We start from the raw sequence: 26,362 nt of genomic DNA, 5'->3' as shown, positions 1-26,362 counted from the left end.
TGAAGTATGAGTATTTTACTGTAAATAATTCACTTCTTTTAAGAGAAATATTGTTACTTCCATTGTACTTAGATGATGACAAGTGAAGGAGGAATATATTAATTTGTAAGATATCTATGATTTATCTATGATAATACTCCTACGGAGCAATCACACTTTTTATCATAATTGAAGGCTGAGTACATCATTTGTTTGATACTTTTGACCTTAAAGACCTATGACGATATTTTTAGCTACAATTACACTTCGAGCTTTTTGAGAATTGGGATTTACTTTTAGCTACAATTTACATTTGATAGCCTAATCATAAAACATATCAATAAAATGAGAAACAATCAGTTCAATTAATACATAATGTTTTCAATACTTTTGACCTATGGATGATACTTTTCAGCTACAATTAGACTTCCAACTACTTTGAAATATAATTTTAGCTACAATTTAAATTTTATGGCTTCATCATATAACATATCAATATAATGTGAAACAATAAGTTCAATTAATAATTGATAGAAATGCACACTGTCATACTCCTTATGAAGATTTGTACTTATTCATTTGATGATATTGTTTGAAGATATGAGAAAGTAGAACTTGGTAATCCATTTGGATGGGTGACCAACAGGTACTTGACCCTCTTTTAAAAACACTTCTCAGTGACTTGGAATCTGTTTTAACTGTAGCTCAATTCATTAACCAACAGAATTAATGTCTAATGCTTGATACTCAATAGAGTTATTATAATTATTATTTAACGAAAATCCTAAATAAATGCTGCAAATCACCCCGAAGACCTCTGCTACTGCAGACATTGACAACAGGGTTAACAGCTAGTAACTAGTTCTCATCGAATTTCCATCTAGCTGTTAACCCTGTTGTCAATGTCTGCAGTAGAAGAGGTCTTCGGGGTGATTTGCAGCATTTATTTAGGATTTTCGTTAAATAATAATTATAAATTAATTAGCATTTGAATAAATGCATTCTCTATTTAATTCCTTATTATAATTATTGTTAATATAACAATATAGGGGCACCGAGCTACGATCGTTATTTATTTATTGATAAACAGAACAAAATCCTTTAAAATGATTGGGGAAGGACTAACATGCACAGCCCAAAACTGTTTCTTCCCTGAATGTTGATCTATACACTATAAATAACCCAAAAAGTAGGTTATGTTCCATACACTTGAATTCAGGTCCAATTTTCAGTCCAAACATTTGAAAACAGACAAGTTTCGATTTAGAATGATAAACCATGTCATGTCAACAAATCAGATCATTCTGATCAAGTCCATTGAAACTTCTAGATTACTTTTCTCGTGAGATAAGCTGATTGATTGCAAATAGTTTAACAGGTGAACATAATAATTTTGTCTCTCTCCCACACAGGCACTCACATCTTCTGTTATCAGATGACGAAATTATCATGTGTTTTTCCAAGGATGAATAATTATTATTCTTTTCATGTCCTTCAGCGAGTTTTCCTAGGAATGAGACCTAGTGCAAAAGATTCTTTATATCATAAACCTACTATGTTCCAAATTTCGTGAAAATCGTTAGAGCCGTTTTCGAGATCCGTTGAGCATAAATAATCGAATATAAAAATATTTACAGTACTTTCTCGCTAAATATAATAGGATAATGATTTTTCAGCTTAATGGAAGATGATGAATAAGGTTATCACCCTCATGGGTGAAGCCTGAGTCTCTCCTTGTTATGCAAACTCAGGTGAAACCTGATTTCTTGAATTTTAAAAGGCTCAATAAATCACCAAGCAAATCATTACAAGAAGCATTACCTCTTTTACAACACTATACCATCTGGGAGTGCTCTCACATTCATATTTATTTATTTAATCATTCAGAACTACATAACTCACAGAAAAGTACCACTGGCTTATGCACTCCCAAAACGGTTCCGATTTTAATTTATACAACAGTCCAAACGTAGCTAGGTTATGTGTCACTTCTACATTCTTCTATTACACACTCAATTTACAATTCGAAACACACAAAAATCATTTTTAAATTGAAAAAATACTTCTAAATTGAATCAAATCAATTACAAATATACAGAAAACTCCAAACTTTGAAAGTATAACATTTTGAGACCGAAAATACAAACCCACAATATTTGGAACTTATCACAGCTTATATTCATTGTCATTGTGTAAGTTATCATTTTATTCATTGAAAAAACTACAGGATACCCAAAATTAGTAGACATCTGTCTACTAAAGTTGCAGGATACCTACTATAATAATTGAATATCGGGGCACCAAGCTTCGCTCGTTATTAATTTATTGACTTTTGATAAACCCAACACAATTCTTTAAAATGATTCGGAAAGTACAGGCACAAAAGTGTCTCTTTCCCAAATTTTGATTTATACACTATAAATGGTCCAGAAAAAGGTTGTGTTCCATACACTTGAATTCAGGTTCTATTTTCTGTTCAAACATTTGAAAACAAAAAAATTATAATTTAGAATATATACAAACCAAATTTAATAACAAAATAGCACTCACTAATCACTTGAAATTGTCAAATAATGATTAGTTTTGAAAATTATGATATACTCTAGTCTAGGAGGATTATCATTTTATGTCAACAAATCAGATTATGTTGATCAAATCGATTAAAAATATTGTCTAGCTAGATAAAATTTCTCGCTGATTGATTATGATTACAAAGCTGGAAATAATAATTCTGTCTCTCCCACACAAGCACACGCATCTTCTGTTATCGAGAGGCGACGAAATTATAATCTGTTTTCCCAAGGATCAATTATCCTTTTAATGTCGTTCAGAGAGTTTTCCAAAGAATGAGACCTAGTGCAATCGAATATATCATAAACCTACTATGTTCCAAATTTCGTAAAAATCGTTAGAGCCGCTTTCGAGATCCGTGAAACATAAATAACCAGTTATTAAAATAGCCAGATATAAAAATAACCAGATATAAAAATAGCCAGATATAAAAATAACCAGATATATAAATACAGAAATTGCTCGCTTAATATAATAGGATATGCAATTAATCGATGCTTCTCATCATCTTCTTCAGTAAGATTCTCGTTTAAAATTCAGTAATTAACAACGGTGGAACGGCGAAGATAGGTAAGAAGGCACACGGAAGCAAACGATATTTGAATATAGTACGGTACCTACTTGCCAGTACCTGATAAACATTAGTTGAGCGGCGAAGATAGGGTAGAAGGTAGAAGGAAGTGAGGAAGTTCAAATATAGTACATGCATCCTTTGAAGACTCTCAGCTACCTTCTCCGCTACCCCCCCTCCACCTTCTCAGCTCCACTATGCTTTGACCCCAAAACACAAACTATCTGACGATATAGTAGTATAGTATATAGTTCTGACCTAATTCTCACTTCAACCCACATTACAAGGTCCTTGACAAATCGTCACTCCTGCCCCATTTATAAGCTCTTGAAGTTGGTCTCCTCTCTATATTTTTATAGTCTCCTCTCTTCTGGAACACTTTTATGACTATTAAACCGTTAAAATTAAGCCTTCCCAGCCAAGATATTTATTTTTCGCCACACTGCACAGAAAGCAGCTGTTTTCGAGTCCCTACGTAGATCTGAAAGACCTTGTTTGCAGACGACTCTCGTCTGACGTAAGAAACAGGTTTCTTTTCCGGTCTAGGCGAGAAAGTGGTCTGTTTCCGGCCGCTTAGATGTCTGTAGTTAATAAGTCATCCGCTAGATCGGGCGAGTGTCCACTTTCTTCATCAAAGTCGCCATGATTTCAGTTCGAGTTTCGAATCAAACTAATTCAGTATTCGCTTCACAACCATTTTTATCCAATTATTTATTGTTGATTAGCGCATTCCAAATTTTCAAAAATGCTTGAAGATGATGACGCCTGTGATATTCCAAGTGGAATTTTAAAAGAATCTGAAATCCTGACTGTAAATCTTCTACCACTAAAATCAAGAGATAGGTATGATAACAAGTATTCTTTATTCATTTTGTCAGCAATACCTGTAGTGTGGCGAAAAATATCGTTCGCACCACGGGCAAAAATGTTTTTCCGGCTCTCAATCTTTTCTAGTCCTCGGCCTACGGCCTCGGACTTGAAAACCGATTTCGAGCCGGAAAAATATCATTTTCTGCTCTAGGTGCAAAATATACTATATTTATTCATTCATTAAATAGAGTAATTGATACAGTAGTCGGAAAAGAAAAAACAGGCTATTGCCTAAAACTTCTTCAATTTCCTAGATTTGTCTCAAATTGTCCAAATATTATGTAGATAGACTATCAACGAGCTTGTTCAAATAGTCTGTTAATCGTCGCAACTCGAATCATTAGCCCTTCTAACAATAATGGCATCAACCTCGAGGCTTGGATTTAATCTAGTGTGTTTCACTTCAAACTGACAGCATTGTATGAATGTTAGTAGCTGCTGTTATTTATAAGGAATGCTGACAGTTAATAAGTTATCTCACTTTGGTTAGATTCACTTAAAACTGTCAGTATTGTTTGAATGGGAAGCATTGATGCTATTTATGAGGAATACTGACAGTATGGAGTGAATCTCACTATGAGTAAATTCACTTATACTGTCAGCATTGTTTGAATGGGTCAGCATTGATGCTATTTATGAGGAATACTGTCAGTTTAAAGTGAATCTCACTACGGTTAGATTCACCTCGAACTGTCAGTATTGTTTGAATGGGAAGCATTGATGCTATTAATCAGGAATACTGACAGTTTGGAGTGAATTTCACTATGAGTAAATTCACTTATACTGTCAGCATTGTTTGAATGGGAAGCGTTAATATTATATTCATAAGGGATGGTGACAGTTTACAGTGAATCTCACGATCAGGGCTTAACCCAGATTACATTTGTGATGCCATACATGCATGTTGTGTATTATAGCAGCACCCTTTCTTTAGTCAACCATCGGGACTGGGAAAGCTTCTTACGGCGAGTGTATTTTACAGCTCATGTTTGAGTTTGTTGCCAGTGTGAGAAAATCGGGAAGTTGGGAGATATTTTGATCTTCTGAAATCCTATATTCAAGTAGGAATATGAATTAACTTTTTGTGTAGTTGAGAAGTTGATATTGTGGTAATTATTCATATTGAATGAAAAAGACTAAGAAATTGTCAAAAAACCACTGATTTATTGATAATTAGAAAGACCGGTTTCGGTTATTACACCATTGTCAATCTCTGATAAACTCTCACCGACAAAGACAGTAAACTCTCAGTTTATCAGAGATTGACAATGGTGTAATAACCGAAACCGGTCTTTCTAATTATCAAAAAATCAGTGGTTTTTTGACAATTTCTTAGTCTTTTTCATTCAATATGAATTAAAGTTGAAAACAGGGTTCCGGTTCTTTGTTTTCTTATTTCTATGTAAATACGAGTAGCCATTCCAATACGATCTAGCCTATTCACAAAGACAGTAAATATTCAAATGAGATAATAATGAGTGGTTGTAGTCTAATTAGTCAATCGTCAAAATCAATTTATTCTTGATAATGATAGGGTGATACCATAGAGAAACGATAGCATAAGTAGATATCCCATGGTATAGGGCGTTTTTGTCGCAACTTTTACTGTTATCCTAAGCCGATAGTTCACGTAGTTCTTTCCCCATGCAACTGTGTGACGCTGGTAGTCTCTCAAATTGTGCTGTTGATACACTCTCACCCCAACAAAACAGTAAAAATTGACAATAATCGACAGTAATCGGCTTGAGATAACAGTAAAAGTTGCGACATAAATTCCCTATACCATGGGATATCTACTTACGCTATTGTTTCTCTATGGTAATACTGATGTCCTATAATATTTTCTATGAAGAAATATCTATTGAAAACTCCATCACTGAATTTGATTCTGATCCACTATAGATACTGCTCAAATATAGCTGCATCATGCGAGCTTCGCTCGTTATTTTTATTTATTGATAAACAGAACACAATTCTCTAAAATGATCGTGTTTATATTTTCAGTTTATACGTCAGATTATGAATTTCGGGGATGAGATATCTTGATTTTCTACAGACGCACTCTCTCACTCACTTTTTTATCATCCACAGACGACGAAAGTCTCAGCTATTTTTCCAAGGATGAGTTATCCTTTTAATGTCGTTCAGCGAGTTTTCCCAGGGATGAGACCTAGTGCAATCGAAGTTTTATATCATAGACCTTCGAAAAGGTTCCAAATTTCGTGAAAATCGTTAGAGCTGTTTTCGAGATCCATTGGACATATATAACCAAAATAAATATAAATAACCAAATGTAAATATGTTCACAGATATACAGAAATTGCTCGCTTAATATAATAGGATTACTGCATTCTCCATTCCCTCTGGGCTCAGGTGCATGATATAATATTGATACAAACCAACAATATCAGTCGTCAGCTTTTTATTAGAATATTAAAGTATAAACTATTAGCTTGTATTTTAACATGCAATAGGCTTCAAGTGGTTAGAAGCCTTCCAAAAACTGTAGGTTTTCTAAGATTATAAATCTCATTATTTAAGCTCAATACTCAGATTCAACAGAATATGCCCTTCTCATCCCCTAGAACATTCTCTTTATCACAATAAGAAAAGTACTCTTAATTTTTCCTCTGTTTGTCATCGATTCTTTTCTTCATCTCTTTTATTAATTCATACATTCAATGCTTGATTAAAATAATTGGAGGAGCATCAACAGGTACAGCCCAAAACGGTTCCTCCCCGAGTTTTGTTCCATTTTAAAAGATTTTTTATCCTTTATTCCCTTACAATCTATGTATTCTATTATCAAAATCATTTCTATTACCCAAACACAATACTCGGAAAAATGTTTGCTCATTTTTTCCCAAGAACATGACTCTTCATAATCAAAACGGCAAAACATCTCTCAAAATAGATACAATGCAGATTCGAACGCATATAGCTTTACCAAGAAGTCTACTAACATGTTATGACGCTATGACCTTTAAATAGAGTGATAGGTACTGGAAAATACTGTCAAAAGTGTATTTCAAGCTCATCTCCAGATTAGCACATGTGATGTAACACTGTAACCAGTAACATGGTACAGGATTGCGTCACACAAATAACCATGCTAAATTTATTTCCCTTGTGACGCCATTACTAGACTATGTATCAAGGGATGAACTTCACTCTCTCTCTCTCTTACGCTCTCTCTGTCTTCCTTTCTCCTTCATATTTCATCTCTGTCAGACAGAGAGACTGACACTCTCAGAGGCAGAGAGATAGCGAGGCAAGTGAATAAGTGCCAATCTGTCTATATATCTGTCATTCTGTCTCTCTTCTACTTGTATCTTGAAAATCTATCCCTTTCTTTCTCTCTCTCGCTCTCTGTCTTCCTTTCTCCTTCATATTTCATCTCTGTCTAACAGAGAGACGGAAACTCTCTCAGAGGAAGAGAGATAGTGAGGCAAGTGAATAAGTGTCAATCTGTCTATACATCTATCATTCTGTCTCTCTTCTACTTGTATCTTGAAAATCTATCGCTGTCTCTCTCTCACACACACACACCTTATCCACGTATCACAGATAGAATCTATCTCAAGATTCATTCTCAGATTCCTTAATTCATGTATTTGACAAAACAAAATTAAAATTACAATTTAGTGTCAAAAATAATTCAGTTTGAGAGTGAAAGAACATAATGAATCACATTAACTTACAGACTGGATTTTTCACAATAATATGGAACGGATATGTGATTGAAGATGCGAAAATTGAGGTATTACTGTAATGTTTTATCATGAAACGATGAAGTTTGACCCCTAATGTTATCATTCAAAAGGGCAGCAAATATAAAGTGTGGGTTAAGCCCTACAATTGGCTATTAGCTGTTTACCGATAAAGTTCAAGCTCGACTGTCATTGGCTGAGACTTGACACCTCTAACTATGACACGCCTATTTTTGACTGTATCTATAACATGTCCAGTCACATTCAATGATTGATTAAAATAATTGGAGGAACATCAGCAGGTACAGCCCAAAACGGTTCCTCCCCAAGTTTTGTTCCATTTTAAAAGATGTTTTATCCTTTATTCCCTTACAATCTATCTATTGTATTATCAAAATCATTTCTATTACCCAAACACAATACTCGGAAAAATGTTTGCTCATTTTTTCCCAAGAACATGACTCTTCATAATCAAAACGGCAAAACATCTCTCAAAATAGATACAATGCAGATTCGAACGCATATAGCTTTACCAAGAAGTCTACTAACATGTTATGACGCTATGACCTTTAAATAGAGTGATAGGTACTGGAAAATACTGTCAAAAGTGTATTTCAAGCTCATCTCCAGATTAGCACATGTGATGTAACACTGTAACCAGTAACATGGTACAGGATTGCGTCACACAAATAACCATGCTAAATTTATTTCCCTTGTGACGCCATTACTAGACTATGTATCAAGGGATGAACTTCACTCTCTCTCTCTCTTACGCTCTCTCTGTCTTCCTTTCTCCTTCATATTTCATCTCTGTCTGACAGAGAGACGGACACTCTCTCAGAGGCAGAGAGATAGCGAGGCAAGTGAATAAGTGCCAATCTGTCTATATATCTGTCATTCTGTCTCTCTTCTACTTGTATCTTGAAAATCTATCCCTTTCTTTCTCTCTCTCGCTCTCTGTCTTCCTTTCTCCTTCATATTTCATCTCTGTCTGACAGAGAGACGGAAACTCTCTCAGAGGCAGAGAGATAGTGAGGCAAGTGAATAAGTGTCAATCTGTCTATACATCTATCATTCTGTCTCTCTTCTACTTGTATCTTGAAAATCTATCGCTGTCTCTCTCTCACACACACACACCTTATCCACGTATCACAGATAGAATCTATCTCAAGATTCATTCTCAGATTCCTTAATTCATGTATTTGACAAAACAAAATTAAAATTACAATTTAGTGTCAAAAATAATTCAGTTTGAGAGTGAAAGAACATAATGAATCACATTAACTTACAGACTGGATTTTTCACAATAATATGGAACGGATATGTGATTGAAGATGCGAAAATTGAGGTATTACTGTAATGTTTTATCATGAAACGATGAAGTTTGACCCCTAATGTTATCATTCAAAAGGGCAGCAAATATAAAGTGTGGGTTAAGCCCTACAATTGGCTATTAGCTGTTTACCGATAAAGTTCAAGCTCGACTGTCATTGGCTGAGACTTGACACCTCTAACTATGACACGCCTATTTTTGACTGTATCTATAACATGTCCAGTCACAGCCAATGACAGTGCTCTCTCAACCTTGATTGGTGAACAGCTATCAGCCAATCGTATCGCTTCTCACGCACACTCTGCTATTCTGCTGCTCAATGTTTAAGATTTCAGTTTGATAGTGATTGATAATGGTGTAGCAAACGAAATTTGGATGATTGGTGTAGAATAAAATGACACATGACACAAACATTTCACTGTTACAAAATGAACTGTATTACGCAAGAAGATCAATGAAACAAAAGATCTTAATATTACGAGTGTTTCGCACTTTCAAAAGTAACAAAATTAGTATTACAAATTGTTCAAATAAATTAGTGACATTGACAATAACAAATCGCTTTCATTCAATATGAATGCCTATCACAACATCACCTTCAATACAACTCAGAAAAATATTTTTTTTTCTTTTGAATGAATACAGGCGATATCCGTACAGTATTCTCATCTCCTTTAATTTGCCTGAAAAAATCTATCTTGATAAAAAAACTGAGAACAATCCAAGGTCCATATATATCACAATGGGTACAGATAATAGTTCTAATGTATTATAGTATAGAATATGACATTTATAATGAGACACATTATTATTATAAAGATTGTGAATAGATTATTTCTATCTATTACAAATTTGTCTGTGTACTCAATCGTTAGAAGAAAATTACAGCTTTCATATTTCATGCGCAGTACTGTAGTACTTACTACATCAATTCTAAAACTAAGAATTCATTCAGTTACAAATCAAGGTGTGTTGTCTTGGCTGTGCTGAACATTAATATATAATGAAGCAGTGTGGAATATGGAGTAGAAGTATTTGAAATGAAATACTGAAATGAGTCTTTTGGACTGTGAATTTTTGGAATATTTGACACGTAAATTTAAAGTGCTATGAGAAAACAATTTGGCATAAGCCTGTCATTTAAATAGTTATGACTGTTTGTACATTATAAAATGAATAAATAGACAAATTCTTCACAATCTCTAAACAGAGGAGAAACCCGAGTCAGGAAGTACTTATCAGGAACCTGAATGGAAAAATTTACACATAAAAAATAAGATTTGTCATTAGGTAGGGAACATTTCATTTTTATAATTTTTAGAACTTAAAAATAGGTTCTCTATCATAAGATATATTTATTCCCACCAAAATTAGAAATAACAATCTTCTTGTACGTATTTTTTCACATTCATATATGCAATTATTGAATACATCGAAATCATTGATAATCATATTACATGTAGTTATTGAAATAGATTGTTGTACTGTGGTTTGTTTGTTAATTGATAAGGTACATATTCACTATGTATACAATACAACATTACTATAAAATACAATGAAATAGAATAAAACATCTCGTACAATCAGGTAATTAATTCTATTACTGAGACTGTTATTACTGTTTTAGAAATAATGAATGCAATATTGTCAGAGTTTCGGTAGAATTTGCTAGAGAATTGTTAGAGTTGTGGGATCGAAGCATGTTAGATAATCAATCAGGCAAAGTTAGATTTGACTATAACTTAGAATGGACAGAGAATAGTTAGCTATCTAAAGGTGCGTACAGATATACGCACCGCGAACATGAGCAATTCACTTTTAATCAGCTGACTATATCTGTATTTTCACAGAAACGGTATAAGATATAGATATAAAAAGCTTGGCATCAGCTGATTAAAAGTGAATTGCTCATGTTCGCGGCGCGTCAATCTGTACGCACCTTTACAGACACTGTATCTCGAAGATAATTAAATATTTGGGGAAAATGTTTTTAGTTGAACAATACAGATACTTCCTTATTAGAGCTTATATTGATAGATGTAGAAAATAGGCCTGGAAAATACACATCGAGACCTGTTACTACATAGACCTGTCTACAAAAGTATTTGCACTATGATTTTGTTATAAATCTAGTAGACGCGTTTTGATAGCATCGATGAATGAAAAAAACATTTTCACCGTCCAATAATTCCATGCATAATTAATTGGATTCAACCCTTACAGAGCCTGGTATAACTTGCAATATAACAATCAGCATACTTGTAGTACTTTTATTATACTAGACTAGTAATATACTATAGATAAATACATATACTAGTACCTAGTATCATAGAGAAAATATGGAGAGAGCATTTCTCCTTAATTTTGTCTGTGCTATTACCTAGTGCATAGTACATATCTTATAATATCATAGTAGTAGAATACACTTTCTGTTTGATTTTTTTTGTCTTTCATAGAACGTACATTCAACAGTTTTTACGTAACATAGTTCCACCCTGCAGACCCAGTTCTATCCATTTTAAATTAATTCGTTTTGCACTGTAGTTGACAAGCCCTTCTGTACAGAAAAAAAACTAGAAGGAGACGTCCTGTCTGTAGGTCTCTCTTTTCCTTCATACAACTGGAGATACAGAGGTTTTGATCATTGAGAAAATAGAGTGCAGTATTGTAATTTTAAAAAACGTTGAATTTTCCACACAATCTGTTTAATTTCGTTACTTTTTTGTAAGAAATTTTGCAATTTTCGAAGAATAGTGATTAAGTAGGATTGGAGAAATCCTAAGTTTTCCAATTATGACATCATGTTTTGCATTCTGTCTTTGAACTCTATTCTTTTGTCTGTAGAATCAATAAACAAAATAATTAACATATTAATACTGATGAGAAATAGGATTTGCACAGTGTAGACTATATTGATCAATTGACTTTATTCATCTATTCATTCAATTATTATCACAGTTGATTATGATAGAATATTATAAATGCTTGATGTGATGAAAATTTCATCTTTAATGAATGGTTCTGAACTTTAGAGGAATGCGATTTTATGTAGAATCTTACCATGATTTTCAGTTTAACTGATTTCTTATTCTTTTCTGCTTACAAGAAAACTTTCCTCACGATACTTTAGTTTGACTATTTTTCATTTTTCATTTAGAAATTGACAATGATTGAATGTTGATAATGATCATAGCAATAAATTGTGGAATATGATCAAATATTGATTATTAAATTTGGAGGAAAGGGGTTTGATATAATCATCGACTATGGATTTGTCAATGATCCTGTTTTGGTATAACTTCAACTGTTTTTTATCATGCTGGATTTTGGTTATGATATTGTTGATTGCGTTTCAATGTTGATTATGATGAAATATCGGTTGTGTATAATTGTAGTTTGGAGGAGTTTGCTTTGGAGTTGAAGATTGATCATGGGTTTCTTTTTTTCATTCAATCTGTCTTTCTCTTCCTGGCCTCTCTCGATAACCAGTTTCTACAAAGTGTTTTTTCTCACTCCTCCACCTCCTCCTCCACTACCACTCTCTCACTCTCTCTTTCTCTTTTTCTTCCTGTTTCCATCCTCTAGAATAGATTGAATTGATCATAGGTTTCACGTTTTCATTCTAATCACTCTCTCTCCTCCTCCTCCTCCTCACTCCCTCACTCTTTCTCTTTTCCTTCCTGTTTCTAGAATAGATTGTAATTTAGGAATTAGGTTTGAAGTTGAAAATAGATAATGAGTTTCAAGTTTTCTGTAATGTTTTCATTCAATGTTGTTTTTATTTGGATTTTGATTGCGATAAAATCTTCTACTGTGACTAAATGTTGATCGTGATTGAATATTTATCATGCTTGAGTAAACTTCAATGAAAATTGATAATGATTTACAAGTTTTCAGTAAAGGTGCGTACAGATTTTCGCGCCGCGAACATGAGTAATTCACTTTCAATCAGCTGATGCCAAGCTTTTTATATCTATATCTTATACCGTTTCTGTAAGAGTACAGATATAGTCAGCTGATTAAAAGTGAATTGCTCATGTTCGCGGCGCGTATATCTGTACGCACCTTAATGTTCTCATTCTAAATGCAAGTTTTATTCGATTCTTGATTACGATCAATTGATTGATTGTAGTTACTCGTTGTTGATCGAAGTTGAATATTGATTGTAGTTGAGTAGAATTTTATAAATATTGATAATGATTCTCAAGTTTTCAGTAATGTTCTCATTCTAAATGCTGATTCCACTCTATTTTCAATGACGATCAAATAATGTTGATTGTGGCTAAATGTCTACTCTTTTTTCGATGACGATCAAATAATGTTGATTGTGGTTAATTGATGTTGATTGCGGTTAAATGATTGATTGATTGTGGTTACAGGTTGGAGGAGCAGAATGCCAGAGCAGAGTAATGACTACAGAGTGGTTGTGTTCGGGGCGGGGGGAGTGGGAAAGAGTTCCCTGGTGCTCAGGTTTGTGAAGGGAACTTTCCGTGAGTCCTACATTCCCACCATAGAGGACACCTATCGACAGGTAATCACTAAATAAATAAAAATAAGTATAATTTTATTGTCATCAAACTGATCATAGTTACAGACAACGTCATATTCTAATTCTAATTCAACACACAACAAATTCGAAATTCAAATTCAATACCAAACACAAAACATACATCTAAAGATATAAAGTGAAGTCACTTTATAAAGATACTAGCCGTCAGGCTCGCTTCGCTCGCCATATCCGTCTAGCCAGGTGGCTCCCCCGTCCAGCCTGGACCCCCGTAAGAAAATGAGATCAGCGGGCTCGCTTCGCTCGCCATATCATTCGATATAATATTCCCAGGAATAGCTCTGATTGAAGTAGCAGTGCCCAATCAAATTTTCCGCGATAAATGCATTTCAATCTTCAACTTGGTGCCAACCTAACAAAGGCAACTCAACTTAATGCCAACCTGACAAAATTATTAATTTAGTTACCAGTTAACAACTGTTTCGAAGAGGTACTCTCTCTAGATTATAGTTCTATATATTAACATATGGTATGGACATTTTTCAATTATAATTAAAAGATTGGAATAAGAATAATATACATGCTAATAGACGAACTTTAAACCCTTAAAAACCACCCTTAGAGTTAAAATATTGCCAAAAGATTTCTTAGTGCGCCTCTAAAGGGCCAACTGAACATGCCTACCAAATTTGAACGTTTTTGGTCCGGTAGATTTTTAGTTCTGCGAGTGAGTGAGTGAGTGAGTGAGTGAGTGAGTCAGTCAGTCAGTCAGTGAGTGAGTGCCATTTCGCTTTTATATATATATAAATAAAGTAATGGGTTGAAACATGACCCTGTCTAAATTTACATAATTAGGCTATAAAAAGGTAACATCAAAATAGGAAAAATATCAAGTCCATATCTAATAAAAATCACAAGATAATTCAATTAATTCAATTGAATAGTCGATAATTCCCATATTTTATTCTTACAAGAGATTCGTAAGATTCTTTATTAATAATAATATGTTATGACAGAAAATGTCCCAAAAAATGTCTCACTCACCAACTAAACGCATATTTGATCGCTCATACTGTTTTAATGAGATATAGTTATATTTTATCCATAATGGAACACTATAGTCCGTACAAATTTACTTCAGACTTGGAGGAATATGCAGGGCAGAGATATGGAGAGAGATCAGCCAATTACAGTGTTTAACAGAGTCATAGGTAGAAGCGCAGTTGCCAATTTGTCAGTCGTCTGACCGCTTTCAGACTGGAAACCACGCATTTGTAGCATGAACATGTACAGTCACTAGAAGTTGGAGATCGCTGGCCGCTTCAAAACGGCAACATCGCGCCTCTGTATCCCTCCCGCTGTGTGCTTTCTCTGCTGCGCATGTCCATCCCAAGTCTGAAGTAATTCTGCACAGAGTATAAGCTGGTAGGCAAAGCTACAGCAGCCGGACTGTGTACTGTGTTGTGCTAAAAGGACCTAACTCCAAAAACTCCTGGTGTATCTTCTCGGATGCAACACGTTGCTTTTGAGAAGATACAAAAGAGCATCTGTTGCTTATGGGAAGATACATTTTAGAAAATGTTCGATGTTTCTGAACGGGAAGTATTGTTGTCTAGTGACCCTCCGCCGATAGGCAAAGCAGCAGGACCCGGACTATACTGCATTCTGTCTAAAATTCTTTTTCTTTTTCTTCTTCTTCTTCTTTTTCTTTTTCTTTTTCTTCTTCTTCTTCTTTTTCTTTTTCTTTTTCTTCTTCTTCTTTTCTTCTTCTTCTTCTCCTTCCTCTCCAACTCTAAAACAAAAACATGAGTTGACCGTAGCTCGTTGTAATTAGGTCACAGAGCCTTGTTTCAATTAATATCTGACCTTATTCTATGGCAAAACTGGGGAGTGTTCGTATGAATTTTGATTAATTTCTTGAAAACGATGATGATAATAATAACACGTAATACGAGCAATCTTGCGACCGTCCATCTGCAGAGAGCTTCAGCACAATATTCATGTGACAAATTGCTCTTTCTCTCTCTCTCACTCTCTCTCTCTCTCTCTTTGACGTCAGTAGAGTTGGTAGAAAGGAAGAAGAAGAGGAGGAAGAGGCAAAGGAAGAGAGAGAGAGAGAAAGAGAAAGAGAAAGAGAAAGAGGAAGAGAAATAGGAAGAGGAAGAGGAAGAGAAAGAGGAAGAGGAAGAGGAAGAGGAAGAAGAAGAAGAGGAAGAAGAATAAGAGGAAGAAGAAGAAGAAGAAGAAGAAGAGAAGAAGAAGAAGAGAAGAAGAAGAAGAGAAGAAGAAGAAGAAGAAGTAGAAGAAGAAGAGACAGAAGAAGAGGAAGGGAGGGTGATAGGAAATGAGTGACCAAGCGAGAGATGAAATGAAAGCATGGAGTTTGTTGTCAGAAAATCAATTTTCTCAACATCATAGCTCAAAAGTTGTATTTTCTGTTTCCTCCTCCACCCCAACCCCGACTGCTTGCTATATTTAGAACTTCATTCATTTCTGAGAAATAAATCTTCGTTGAAAACACTCCTGTTCCGTAGTAAAACATTTTTCTCTCGCTTATGAGAGTTTTCTTCATCCTATTTTCCATTCAAGGAGATTCTCAGTAAAATATTCTATTTTTGGAACAATAAATTTCACAGCAGAGTTTCCGAGAAATTGTTGGAAAATTGAGAGGGATGAAATGAATGAATGGTTTAATAATCGCAATTTATAATTGAATTGTAGATGTCTGATTAGATAATATCAATCATATTTATAAAAGAGAGCAGAGTGAATAATTGAAAGCTATTAACTTCTCAATTCCAGTTTACTAAATTGTTTTTCTCGAACAAAGATCAAAAAGAATTAGTTTCAAGCCAGGATGATGCACAATAGAAACATACACATTTTTCAAATGCCTACAACTGCAATCATTCTAGTAGATAATTAAATTCAATAATTCAGAAACATAATTCAATAATTCAATAATACACAACTTACAGAAATGTACCACAGGCTTCCTCCCAAACGGTTCCAATTCCAATTTATACAACAGTCCAAATGTAGCTAGGTTATAATGAGCTGTTTTGTAGAAGATGACTTTCAATTTGGCATACAGATTCAGTATTGACTTCTCAGTTTGGCTTTCTATTACTTTCCTAATAGGAGATTTGTTGTAGTGCAGTATATTTATAATAATTTCGGCTCTGTGATTAAGGGGCTTATGTCAGCCATTGAAAAATGTAGCCTGTTTTCAACTTGAAATTCAAATATACAATGTGCTGTTTTACAAGTGATTTATGGTTTTCATTATATCTATTAGAATTCTGCTAGGGATCCTGCCACTGTTCTACAGGAGATTCAAAGTCTTACTTGAAAATCCAATAAGACATGCGCTATTCTACGTTTGGTTTATTGTTTCCATAATACTGTAGCCTGTTTTTAACTTGAAATTCTAATAGACAATGTACTGTTTTGCAAGTGATTCATGGTTTTCATTATATCCATTGGAATTCTAATAGGGATCCTGCCACTGTTCTACAGGAGATTCAAAGTCTTACTTGGAAATCTGATAAGACATGCGTTATGATTGTTCTACATGACTGTGATTCATTGTTTTCATATTATTATTTCGATTCTATTTGGGAGAACATTATTGTGCAGGTGATATCACGACTTCCAGTTTCAGTACTAATTATTTAATGTAATTTTGTGGTTGATATCAATATTGATTGAAAACTATTTGTAATTCAATTGTTTTTTTGTTGGTGCTGCCCACATGAGTTCCATCTCATGCGTGAGAAAATGAACTTTCTCCTTCTTCTTCTATTGTCAAACTCACTAATTCATGAAAAATCGATATTATTTCCTCAAATTGTTTTAATATGTTAGTGGTTTTGTCAACATCAAGTCGTTTTCGTGCAATTCTAATGCCAGAGTCAAATACATCTATGTTTACATGTATGTATAAATATAGAGATCTATTTTTCTATACATCCATACGGGCGGAGTGAAGGCAGAGAGTATAGAATGTACATTGAGTAAGGCGAGCGGTGGCAGAGTAGCTATCCACAATCTCGCGCTCTTCAACATTTTCAAGCACTTGGCAAGAGCATGGAGGCGGCATTATAGATTAATGTTGCTTTGCATGTGCTATCATGGTTTTTAATTTCAATTCTGTTTGAAAAATGGGTGGTTTTTCATGTGATATAATTCAACATAATGAAAAATAGAATGAATTACAATATATTATATGATGTTTTACGAGTGTTTTCATAATTTCAATTGCAATTCTAATAGAAATGGGTGGTTTTGCAGGTGATATCAAGACTTCCAGTTGCAATTCTAAAGGTGCGTACAGATATAAGCGCCGCGAACATGAGCCATTCACTTTTAATCAGCTGATGCCAAGCTTTTTATATCTGTATCTTACCGTTTCTGTAAAAATACAGATATAGTCAGTTGATTAAAAATGAATTGCTCATGTTCGCGGCGCGTATATTTGCACGCACCTTTATAGATCAACACCCGGTTGCACAGCAGTCTCTTAACTTTCAATCTCGAGCAACCAGGGCACAATGTGTACGTTCTGTGTACAGTAAATTGTTCCAGTTCCAATCGTAAATTGTTCCATCACGTGGCTAGTGCAAAATGTTCCCATGGAACGCCATTTCAAAATCGTTGGCTCAAGCTTTTGGCGCGCACATATAAAGTTGATTTACACTAAAATGTGTCGTTTACTAGCTGCGTGGATGAAGAAAGGCTGTTTTACAAACCTACCGTCTAGAAAAGTGTAAATTTCTTTTATTCCATTACTCTCAAATATTCTATCGAGAAAAATTCATTTAATGAATGGTTATCAAACATCATATTGTTGGTTATGTATTCTATGCTATGCTATGATTAACAAACTATCAGCATGCGCAGAGAAGCAAGCAGACTACAATAATCGACCAATGAGAGCTCAGATAGTTGGAACTGTACCAGGTCGGACAATTCACCACACTTCGACTGTGGGGCAGAAAGTTGGAACTGGAACAGGTTTCTGGAACAGAATCTGTCAAAATTCCTCCCATGAAACGCGGAACTTTTTACTTGGTAAAGTGTGAATCGGACAATTTACCACATTCCATGTACACAGAACGGGCCCAATGTATGTTTTATCATGGTTTCCAATTCAAAATATGAATAGGATGTGTGGTTTTGCAGGTGATTTAATACAACAGAATTGGAACTAGAATGAATTCCAGTTATCATGGTATTCAATTACGATTCTGATAGGAATTGATCGTTATGCAGGTGATCCCGACCTCCAGTTGCAATTCTAATTGCCTTCCATGTGCTATGATGGTTTTCAATTGCAATATTCTAAATATAAACGTGTGTTTTTCCAGGTGATATCATGCAACAAGAACATCTGCACGCTGCAGATCACAGACACAACTGGTTCGCACCAGTTTCCTGCCATGCAGCGGCTGTCCATATCCAAGGGTCACGCCTTCATCCTCGTCTACTCGTGCACGTCACGGCAGTCACTCGAGGAGCTCAGGCCCATCTGGGAGGTAAACTAGTTCATCATCAAAACTTACTTGAAATTCACTCAAAAGAACTAATACATTATCAAAATACACTCAAAATTCATCTAAAAGAATTAGTTCATCATCAAAATTCACTCGAAATTCATCTAAAAGAATTAGTTCATCATCAAAATTCACTCGAAATTCATCTAAAAGAATTAGTTCATCATCAAAATTCACTTGAAATTCACCTAAAAGAACTAATTCATCATCGAAATTCACTTGAAATTCACCTAAAAGAACTAATTCATCATCGAAATTCACTTGAAATTCACCTAAAAGAACTAATTCATCATCGAAATTCACTTGAAATTCACCTAAAAGAACTAATTCATTATAAAGACTCTTGAAGTTCATCCAAAAGAATAGAGGAATAGTAAGAGACACACACGTCTATATTAAGAGCACGTCACGGCAGTCACTTGAGGAGCTCAAACCCATCTGGGAGGTAAACTAGTTCATCAATAAAACTCACTTGGAATACACTCAAAAGAACTAATACATTATCAAAATACACTCGAAATTCACCTAAAAGAATTAAAGTTCATCATCAAAATTCACTTGAAATTCACCTAAAAGAACTAATTCATTATCAAAATACACTTGAAATTCACTCAAAAGAGCTCCTTCTTCATCAAAAATCACTTGAAATATTCATCCAAAAGAGCTACAGATATAGTAAGAGACGCGTACGTCCATAATAAGAGCGACGTCGCGGCAGTCTCTCGAGGAGCTCAGGCCCATATGGGAGGTAAACTAGTTCATCAACAAACCTCACTTGAAATTCACCCAAGAGAACTAATTCATTATCAAAATACACTTGAAATTCACCTAAAAGAATTAAAGTTCATCATCAAAATTCACTTGAAATTCACCTAAAAGAACTAATTCATTATCAAAATACACTTGAAATTCACTCAAAAGAGCTCCTTCATCATCAAAAATCACTTGAAATATTCATCCAAAAGAGCTACAGATATAGTAAGAGACGCGTACGTCCATAATAAGAGCGACGTCGCGGCAGTCTCTCGAGGAGCTCAGGCCCATATGGGAGGTAAACTAGTTCATCAACAAACCTCACTTGAAATTCAGTCAAGAGAACTAATTCATTATCAAAATTCACTTGAAATTCACCCAAAAGAACTAATTCATCAACAAAATTCACTTGAAGTTCATCCAAAAGAACTACAGGTATTTTGTTATGATCCTTCCCTTTTTTGCTCCAGAATATGTAGGCTTTTGTTGACTTGAGAGGATCACAACAGGAGAAGCACATCCACCTTCGCTCACATAAACCTAGAATTTTTTGTGATCTATGAGGGCGATAGGGGAGGTCAGGTTCTTCTGTATGTGATTGATATTATAATAAATTAATCTTGATTTGCAAACTGAAGAACCTGAAAGATAACTTATAATATAACAGTTCCAAGCAAGGAATAGAAATTTAGAACGACTGATTTTGAACAATAATTGGAATTTTATTAATAAATTAACACTTGAAAAGATGATACAAACAAACAGAATCAAATTTATGATACTATTGATCATTCATTTGGAATAATGAAATAAAGTCTTTCAAATCAAATCAAATCAAATTTATTGCCAAATTCATATAAATAATTCACATAACATGGAAAACAAAATTCAATTTCATACATTAGAAATTTACTAACAGAAATACATAAGCTTTTATTGAAACTGATTAATAATAAAATATATAATATTGGCGTTGCAAGCAAAACAAAGTTTGTGCGCTAGCAACGAGCATTCAGTAAGCACTCCAATTTGAGAAAACTAGAAAAAAAGTAACTGTAGAAACAAAAAAATTTAGCAAACACTTCAAACAAAAAATTAGCATACACTTTCAAAAAAGAAAAAGAAAAAAAAACATGATAGTGGAGTAGTTCATAGTATAAACATAAACGTAAACAAAATATAATTCGTTGAACAAATATTCATTTTGATATAATTATCAAGAGTTTGAAATTAGTGCAGGATAACATTATATAAATTGGGTTCAGTTTGAGAGACAACTTTCTTATTAATACTATTAGCAATTTCTGCATGAAAAGTATTTGAGTTCATGTGATGATTTTTGAACGATCTTTACAAATTTCAATAGGTTTTTAATTAATCGTAAAGATATTTGATAATGCACTATTGATTTTGGCCTTTTCGCGCACTATATTATGGCACTTGTGCCTGATCAGGACTTGATAATATATTATTCACTCACGCCTACGTATGGTGATCGTCCTGTGAGGCTGCTGGTGGACATCATAATATGGAATTGTAGGCAATACACTCTCAGTAGAACGTTCAAAACAATAGGAACTTTGTTTTAAGATTCAAATAATAATAATTAGGAACTTTACATTATGCTACATAAATTACATTTAAATTAATATGGAGAATTGGCTGAAGGTCTCCTTTCTCCTTGAGATTATCAGTAGCAAGTCATCTGTTCTCTCCGGTGAGGAAGTTCTTCTCCAGGAAGAAGAATTTCCACAGCCTGAATAATAAATTGATGATGGGCTAAATAGCCAAATAATGTCTAAAGTAAGACACACGTCTTGGCAATATCTCGCGAAGCTCAGGCCCATCAGGGAGGTAAACTAGTTTTTCGCCTTACTGCACAGAAAGCAGCTGTTTTCCAGTCCCTACATATGAAAGACATTGTTTGCAGACGACTCTCGTCTGACGTCAGAACAGGTTTCTTTCCGGCTAAGGCCGGAAAGAGTACCCTTTCCGGCCGCTTTTTGAAAATTTTTGAAAATGTGTTTGGAAAACTGTATATGGCACATTGTGTTCAGGAGGGTAAGATCGGAAATTTCCACCCCACTTTGAGTACCCTACGACTTCTGGTTCTTGAGATATGAGACATCAAAGTTTCCCCCCCCCCTCATAATACATTCTTATTCAATTTATTATTCTTATATAGCTGATGCCAAAAAGTTAGGTGGCTTCGTGGGTCACATGGTGTAACCTACTCACAGCTGATGCAATGCATCTATTTATTGTATCTTTTGATTTGAAAGTCATCACCTAAGCCAAGCTAGATGACAAGTCTACTTGACAACATCAGCTGTTGGAACGCACAAGAGACCCACGAAACCGCCTAACTTTTGGCGTCAGCTATACCTGTAGTGTGGCGAAAATTATCGTACGCGACTCTCTCAGAAAGGTGTTTACAGTATTCGGATAACATATTCCCGTATCATAACATATTCGGGAAACTATCCTCATACCGTAAACATTAACTTTCTGTGCTTGTAGCGTAATATCCTAAATCATCAAAACTCACTTGAAATACACCTAAAAAAACTTATTCATTATCAAAATTCACTTGAAATTCAACTGAAAAAGCCCATTCATCAACAAAATTCACTTGAAATATTCATCCAAAAGAGCTACAGATATAGTAAGAGGCACGTCACGGCAGTCTCTCGAGGAGCTCAGGCCCATCTGGGAGGTAAACTAGTTCATCATCAAAACTCACTTGAAATTCACCTAAAAGAACTAATTCATCATCAAAATTCAACCAGGAGAACTACAGAAATTGTAAGAGACTGGGATTCATGGAGGTTCATGAGTCTCTGATGTTTTTTTAACATCAAAGGTTACTTGAAATGTACCTGAAAGCACTTTAGAATGAGTGAGAGAATCACTGTGGTTCGTGGAGGGTTACGAATCCCTGATCTTTTGTGACATCAACAGTTACTTGAAATGTAGCCAAGGGAACTACAGGAATAGTGAGAGAGTCACTGCGGTTAATGGAGGTTTATGAATCTTTGATGTTTTTATGACATTAAAGGTTATTTGGAAACTTGGAATGTACCTTAAAGCATTATAGAATGAGTTGGAGAATCACTGGTGTTCATGAAGGGTTATGAATCCCTGACCTTTTTGTGACATCAAAAGTTATTCAAAATTCACCCAAGAGAACTACAGGAATAGTGAGAGAACTCAGGCACTATAGTGAACAGTCACTGGGGTTAATGGAGGTTTATGAATCTCTGATGTTTTTGTGACATCAGACATCACTTGAAATATCTAAGATCCGCACTGGGACTGTAGGGATATGCAGGCAGATGGACGCTTATTGTAATGCTGTATTTCTCCATCATCCACAAGAGTGGACCTTTTTATTTTCGATGACAAAGGTTTTAAGACAGTGTATTGTTATTCAAATATTGGCATGTAAAATCACATGACACGAACGGAATTGAAATGCACCCAAACGTATCACAGAACTAGTGGGAGAATCACTGACCTGCAGGTTAAACGTTAAGCAGTTTAGGCTGAGGAATATTTTTCTACCATTCAAATAAAACCGGACAAGAATAAAAGTTGTCAAAAAATAGACAACTTGCACCTTTCTGACAATCAATGATGGGATAAATACCTGAAACTAGTCGTATCTCGAAGAAAATTTAGCTTCATGAGCCATCCATTTTTCTACAATTCAATAAATTCTCCTTGGGGCGAACCCTTTTTAAACCTTGTTCACACCACCAAGATTCGCACAACAACAACAGCGACGATTTCAACCTTCCAAACACGGCTTGAAAATTCTCCCCGCTTCCGTCGCCGTTATGCAAATCGCAATAGTGTGCATAAGGCATTATTCTGTAGGCCTTTACTCTGTATAAAGTTAGTCAACGATGAGTTGAGGCTCAACTCACACTTAGGCGACTCAGGTTGAGAAGAGACTGGACTCTAGTGGGGAGCATGTGTTTCCAAATGGTGACACTCAGACCATTCGATTCTAGTCTCCGCGACGTCACCATTTTTAAAACACATGCTCTCGACTAGAGTCGAGTCTCTTCTCGACCTGAGTCGCGTGAGTGTGAGTTCTGCATCTACCTCAGTGATTCATACAATATTTTTCTAACTGAATCACTTGAAAATTACAGTTGTGTTGTTTTCATTATGGTTCACTTGACCTTAGCGACTTTGAAGTTCTTCTCTTCTTCTTCCATTCAAGGTTCAGGCTCTTCTGTTCCGACTCACAACAGTTTCGATTAAATCCAATATATTATACAGTAAATCTAAAATTAAAATTTGATTCTTTTAGCATCTATTACATATTGAATGAACTATTAATGAATGAATTATTATAATGAACTTTATTTTCCAAAAAACATTACAAACAAAGATAACGAAAAACAATAAGGGTACTTACTTATTTACAGAAAATAATGCTCTGTTTAAGCTGAAGGTGATGAAAGGGACTAGGAAAATCAAACTGAGGATGTAATGGACTAACGATATTTGTAGCATCATGTATATTCTATTGCATATTTTATTGCCATCTTTCACGAGGTCTACCTATATCTCTTTTCCCTGTCGGATGGGCAAACTCTTGACTGATATTAAATCCAAGTTTCAAATCGTTTTATAGTCTAGTGAGAATTTTTACTAAATGCATAATTTTCGTCCTCAGGTGATCCGAGAGACGAAGGGCCCCAACGAGCTGCAGTCAATCCCCGTCATGTTGGTCGGCAACAAATGCGACGAAAACGAGAACCGCGAAGTGCCCGCCACGGAGGGCGAAGCGGAGGCGGGCCGGTGGGGGTGTCACTTCATGGAGACCTCTGCCAAGACCAACCACAACGTCAAGGAACTCTTTCAGGAACTGCTCAACCTCGAGAAGAATCGTAACATCTCGTTGCAACTCGAAAAGAAGGGTCCGATGAAAGGAACTAAGAAAATCAGGGAAAAGTGCTGTGTCATGTAATGTTGCTCGTCGAATGTGTTTTGTTTCTAGATGAGGATGTAAGGGACTAAATAGGGAGATTTGTATGTAATATCATGTTATAGTTTTCAAGATTCATTATTTTGGTTCTGAACATAATAATAATATTTGTTTCAGCAGAAGATGATCAAAGTGATCAAAGGGATTAAAGGAATTGAAGGAATTAAAGCGACTGAAGGAAAGGATTTGAAGGAACTAAGAGAATAAGGGGGTTATCATGTAATGTTACTCGTGAAATGCCTCATTCATAGCTGAGGATGGAAGGGATTAACTAGGAAGATTTGTAATATCATGCTATTATATTTTCCATAATTAGAGGTTTTGTTTGAAAATAATATTCTGTTAAAGCTGAAGATGATGAAAGGGACTGGGAAATCAGGGAGAAGTGTGTGTCATGTGGTGTTGCTAGGGGAGTGTTTTGTTTTTAAATAAGGATGGAAGGGAGTAAAGTAACTAGCGAGACTTGTAATATCATTTTATCTCAGTTTTCAAGATTTCCTGTTTTGTTTTGAATATAGTAATCTGTTTCAAGTTGAAGATTATAAAAAGGGACAAGGGAAATCATAGTGTCGAGTAACGTTAGTCGAGAACGTTTTTGTTTCTAAATGAGATTGGAAGGGACTGAAGTAACTAACGATATTTGTAATATCATGTTTTCAAGATTTCCTGTTTTATTTTAAATATAGTAATCTGTTTCAAGCTGAAGATTATAAAAAGGGACAAGGGAAATCAGAGAGAAGTGTAGTGTCGAGTAACGTTAGTCGAGAAAGTTTTGTTTCTATAGTCCGTGCAAATTTACTTCAGACTTGGAGGAATATGCAGCGCAGAGAAATGGAGGTAGATCGGCCAATTACAGTGATTAATAGAGTAATAGGTGGAAGCGCAGTTGCCAATTTGTCAGTCGTCTGACCGCTTTCAGACAGGATACTTCGCATGTGTAGCATGAGCACAAATGAACAGTCACTAGAAGTTGGAGATCGCTGGCCGCTTCAAAACGGCAACATCGCGCCTCTGTATCCCTCCCGCTGTATGCTTTCTCTGCTGCGTATGTCCATCCCAAGTCAGAAGTAATTCTGTACAGAGTATAGCTGAATGGAGGTCCGATGAAGGAACTAATGTAACTAGCCAGATTTGTAATAAAATTTATTTGCTTTCAAGATTTCTGGTTTAGTTTTTGGAAATGATAATGTCAGCTAAGAAAGTCTTATGTTGCGGTTGCAAGTTGGTTCACTTCTTAAGGAAGAGGTCACATCAAGTCTATCTGAGCTTAAAGAAAGAGTTGTAGAAGAAATGGATTGGGACAATCAAGAGGAATGTAAAATCGCAATGTTTTCATAAATTTCTGATACCGCTTTCCGAGAAAATAGTATGTTAGGTTGAGAAGAATAATATAGAGAAAAAGACCGAGGGAAAGAAAATAAATGAAATAGAAACAATTCTAATAGACGCGGAATTCATTCAACAATTTTTTGGCTAAAGACAAACAAAAAAACGGATAGAAGATTCAAGTT

General features: G+C 35.0%; 1 protein-coding gene across 2 annotated transcripts in view; it reads left to right on the top strand.

The window, feature by feature from the left end:
- LOC111049622 (GTP-binding protein Di-Ras2) overlaps nt 1-25,412 on the top strand; it is a 44,590-nt gene extending 19,178 nt beyond the window's left edge. For both annotated transcript variants that reach the window (XM_039439909.1, XM_039439908.1), the window contains 3 exons: nt 13,414-13,565; nt 18,911-19,078; nt 24,540-25,412. In XM_039439909.1, the coding sequence (XP_039295843.1) occupies nt 13,428-13,565; nt 18,911-19,078; nt 24,540-24,833 (600 nt within the window). In that variant the 5' untranslated portion in view covers nt 13,414-13,427 and the 3' untranslated portion in view covers nt 24,834-25,412. The remainder of the gene's footprint in view (nt 1-13,413; nt 13,566-18,910; nt 19,079-24,539) is intronic.
- Nucleotides 25,413-26,362: the final 950 nt, after the last annotated feature.

The sequence above is a fragment of the Nilaparvata lugens genome, chromosome 13 (genome assembly GCF_014356525.2).
Source record: "Nilaparvata lugens isolate BPH chromosome 13, ASM1435652v1, whole genome shotgun sequence".
Taxonomy (NCBI): domain Eukaryota; kingdom Metazoa; phylum Arthropoda; class Insecta; order Hemiptera; family Delphacidae; genus Nilaparvata; species Nilaparvata lugens.
Note: the sequence above shows the minus strand (reverse complement) of the source record. Positions and strands in the feature narration are given on the sequence as shown.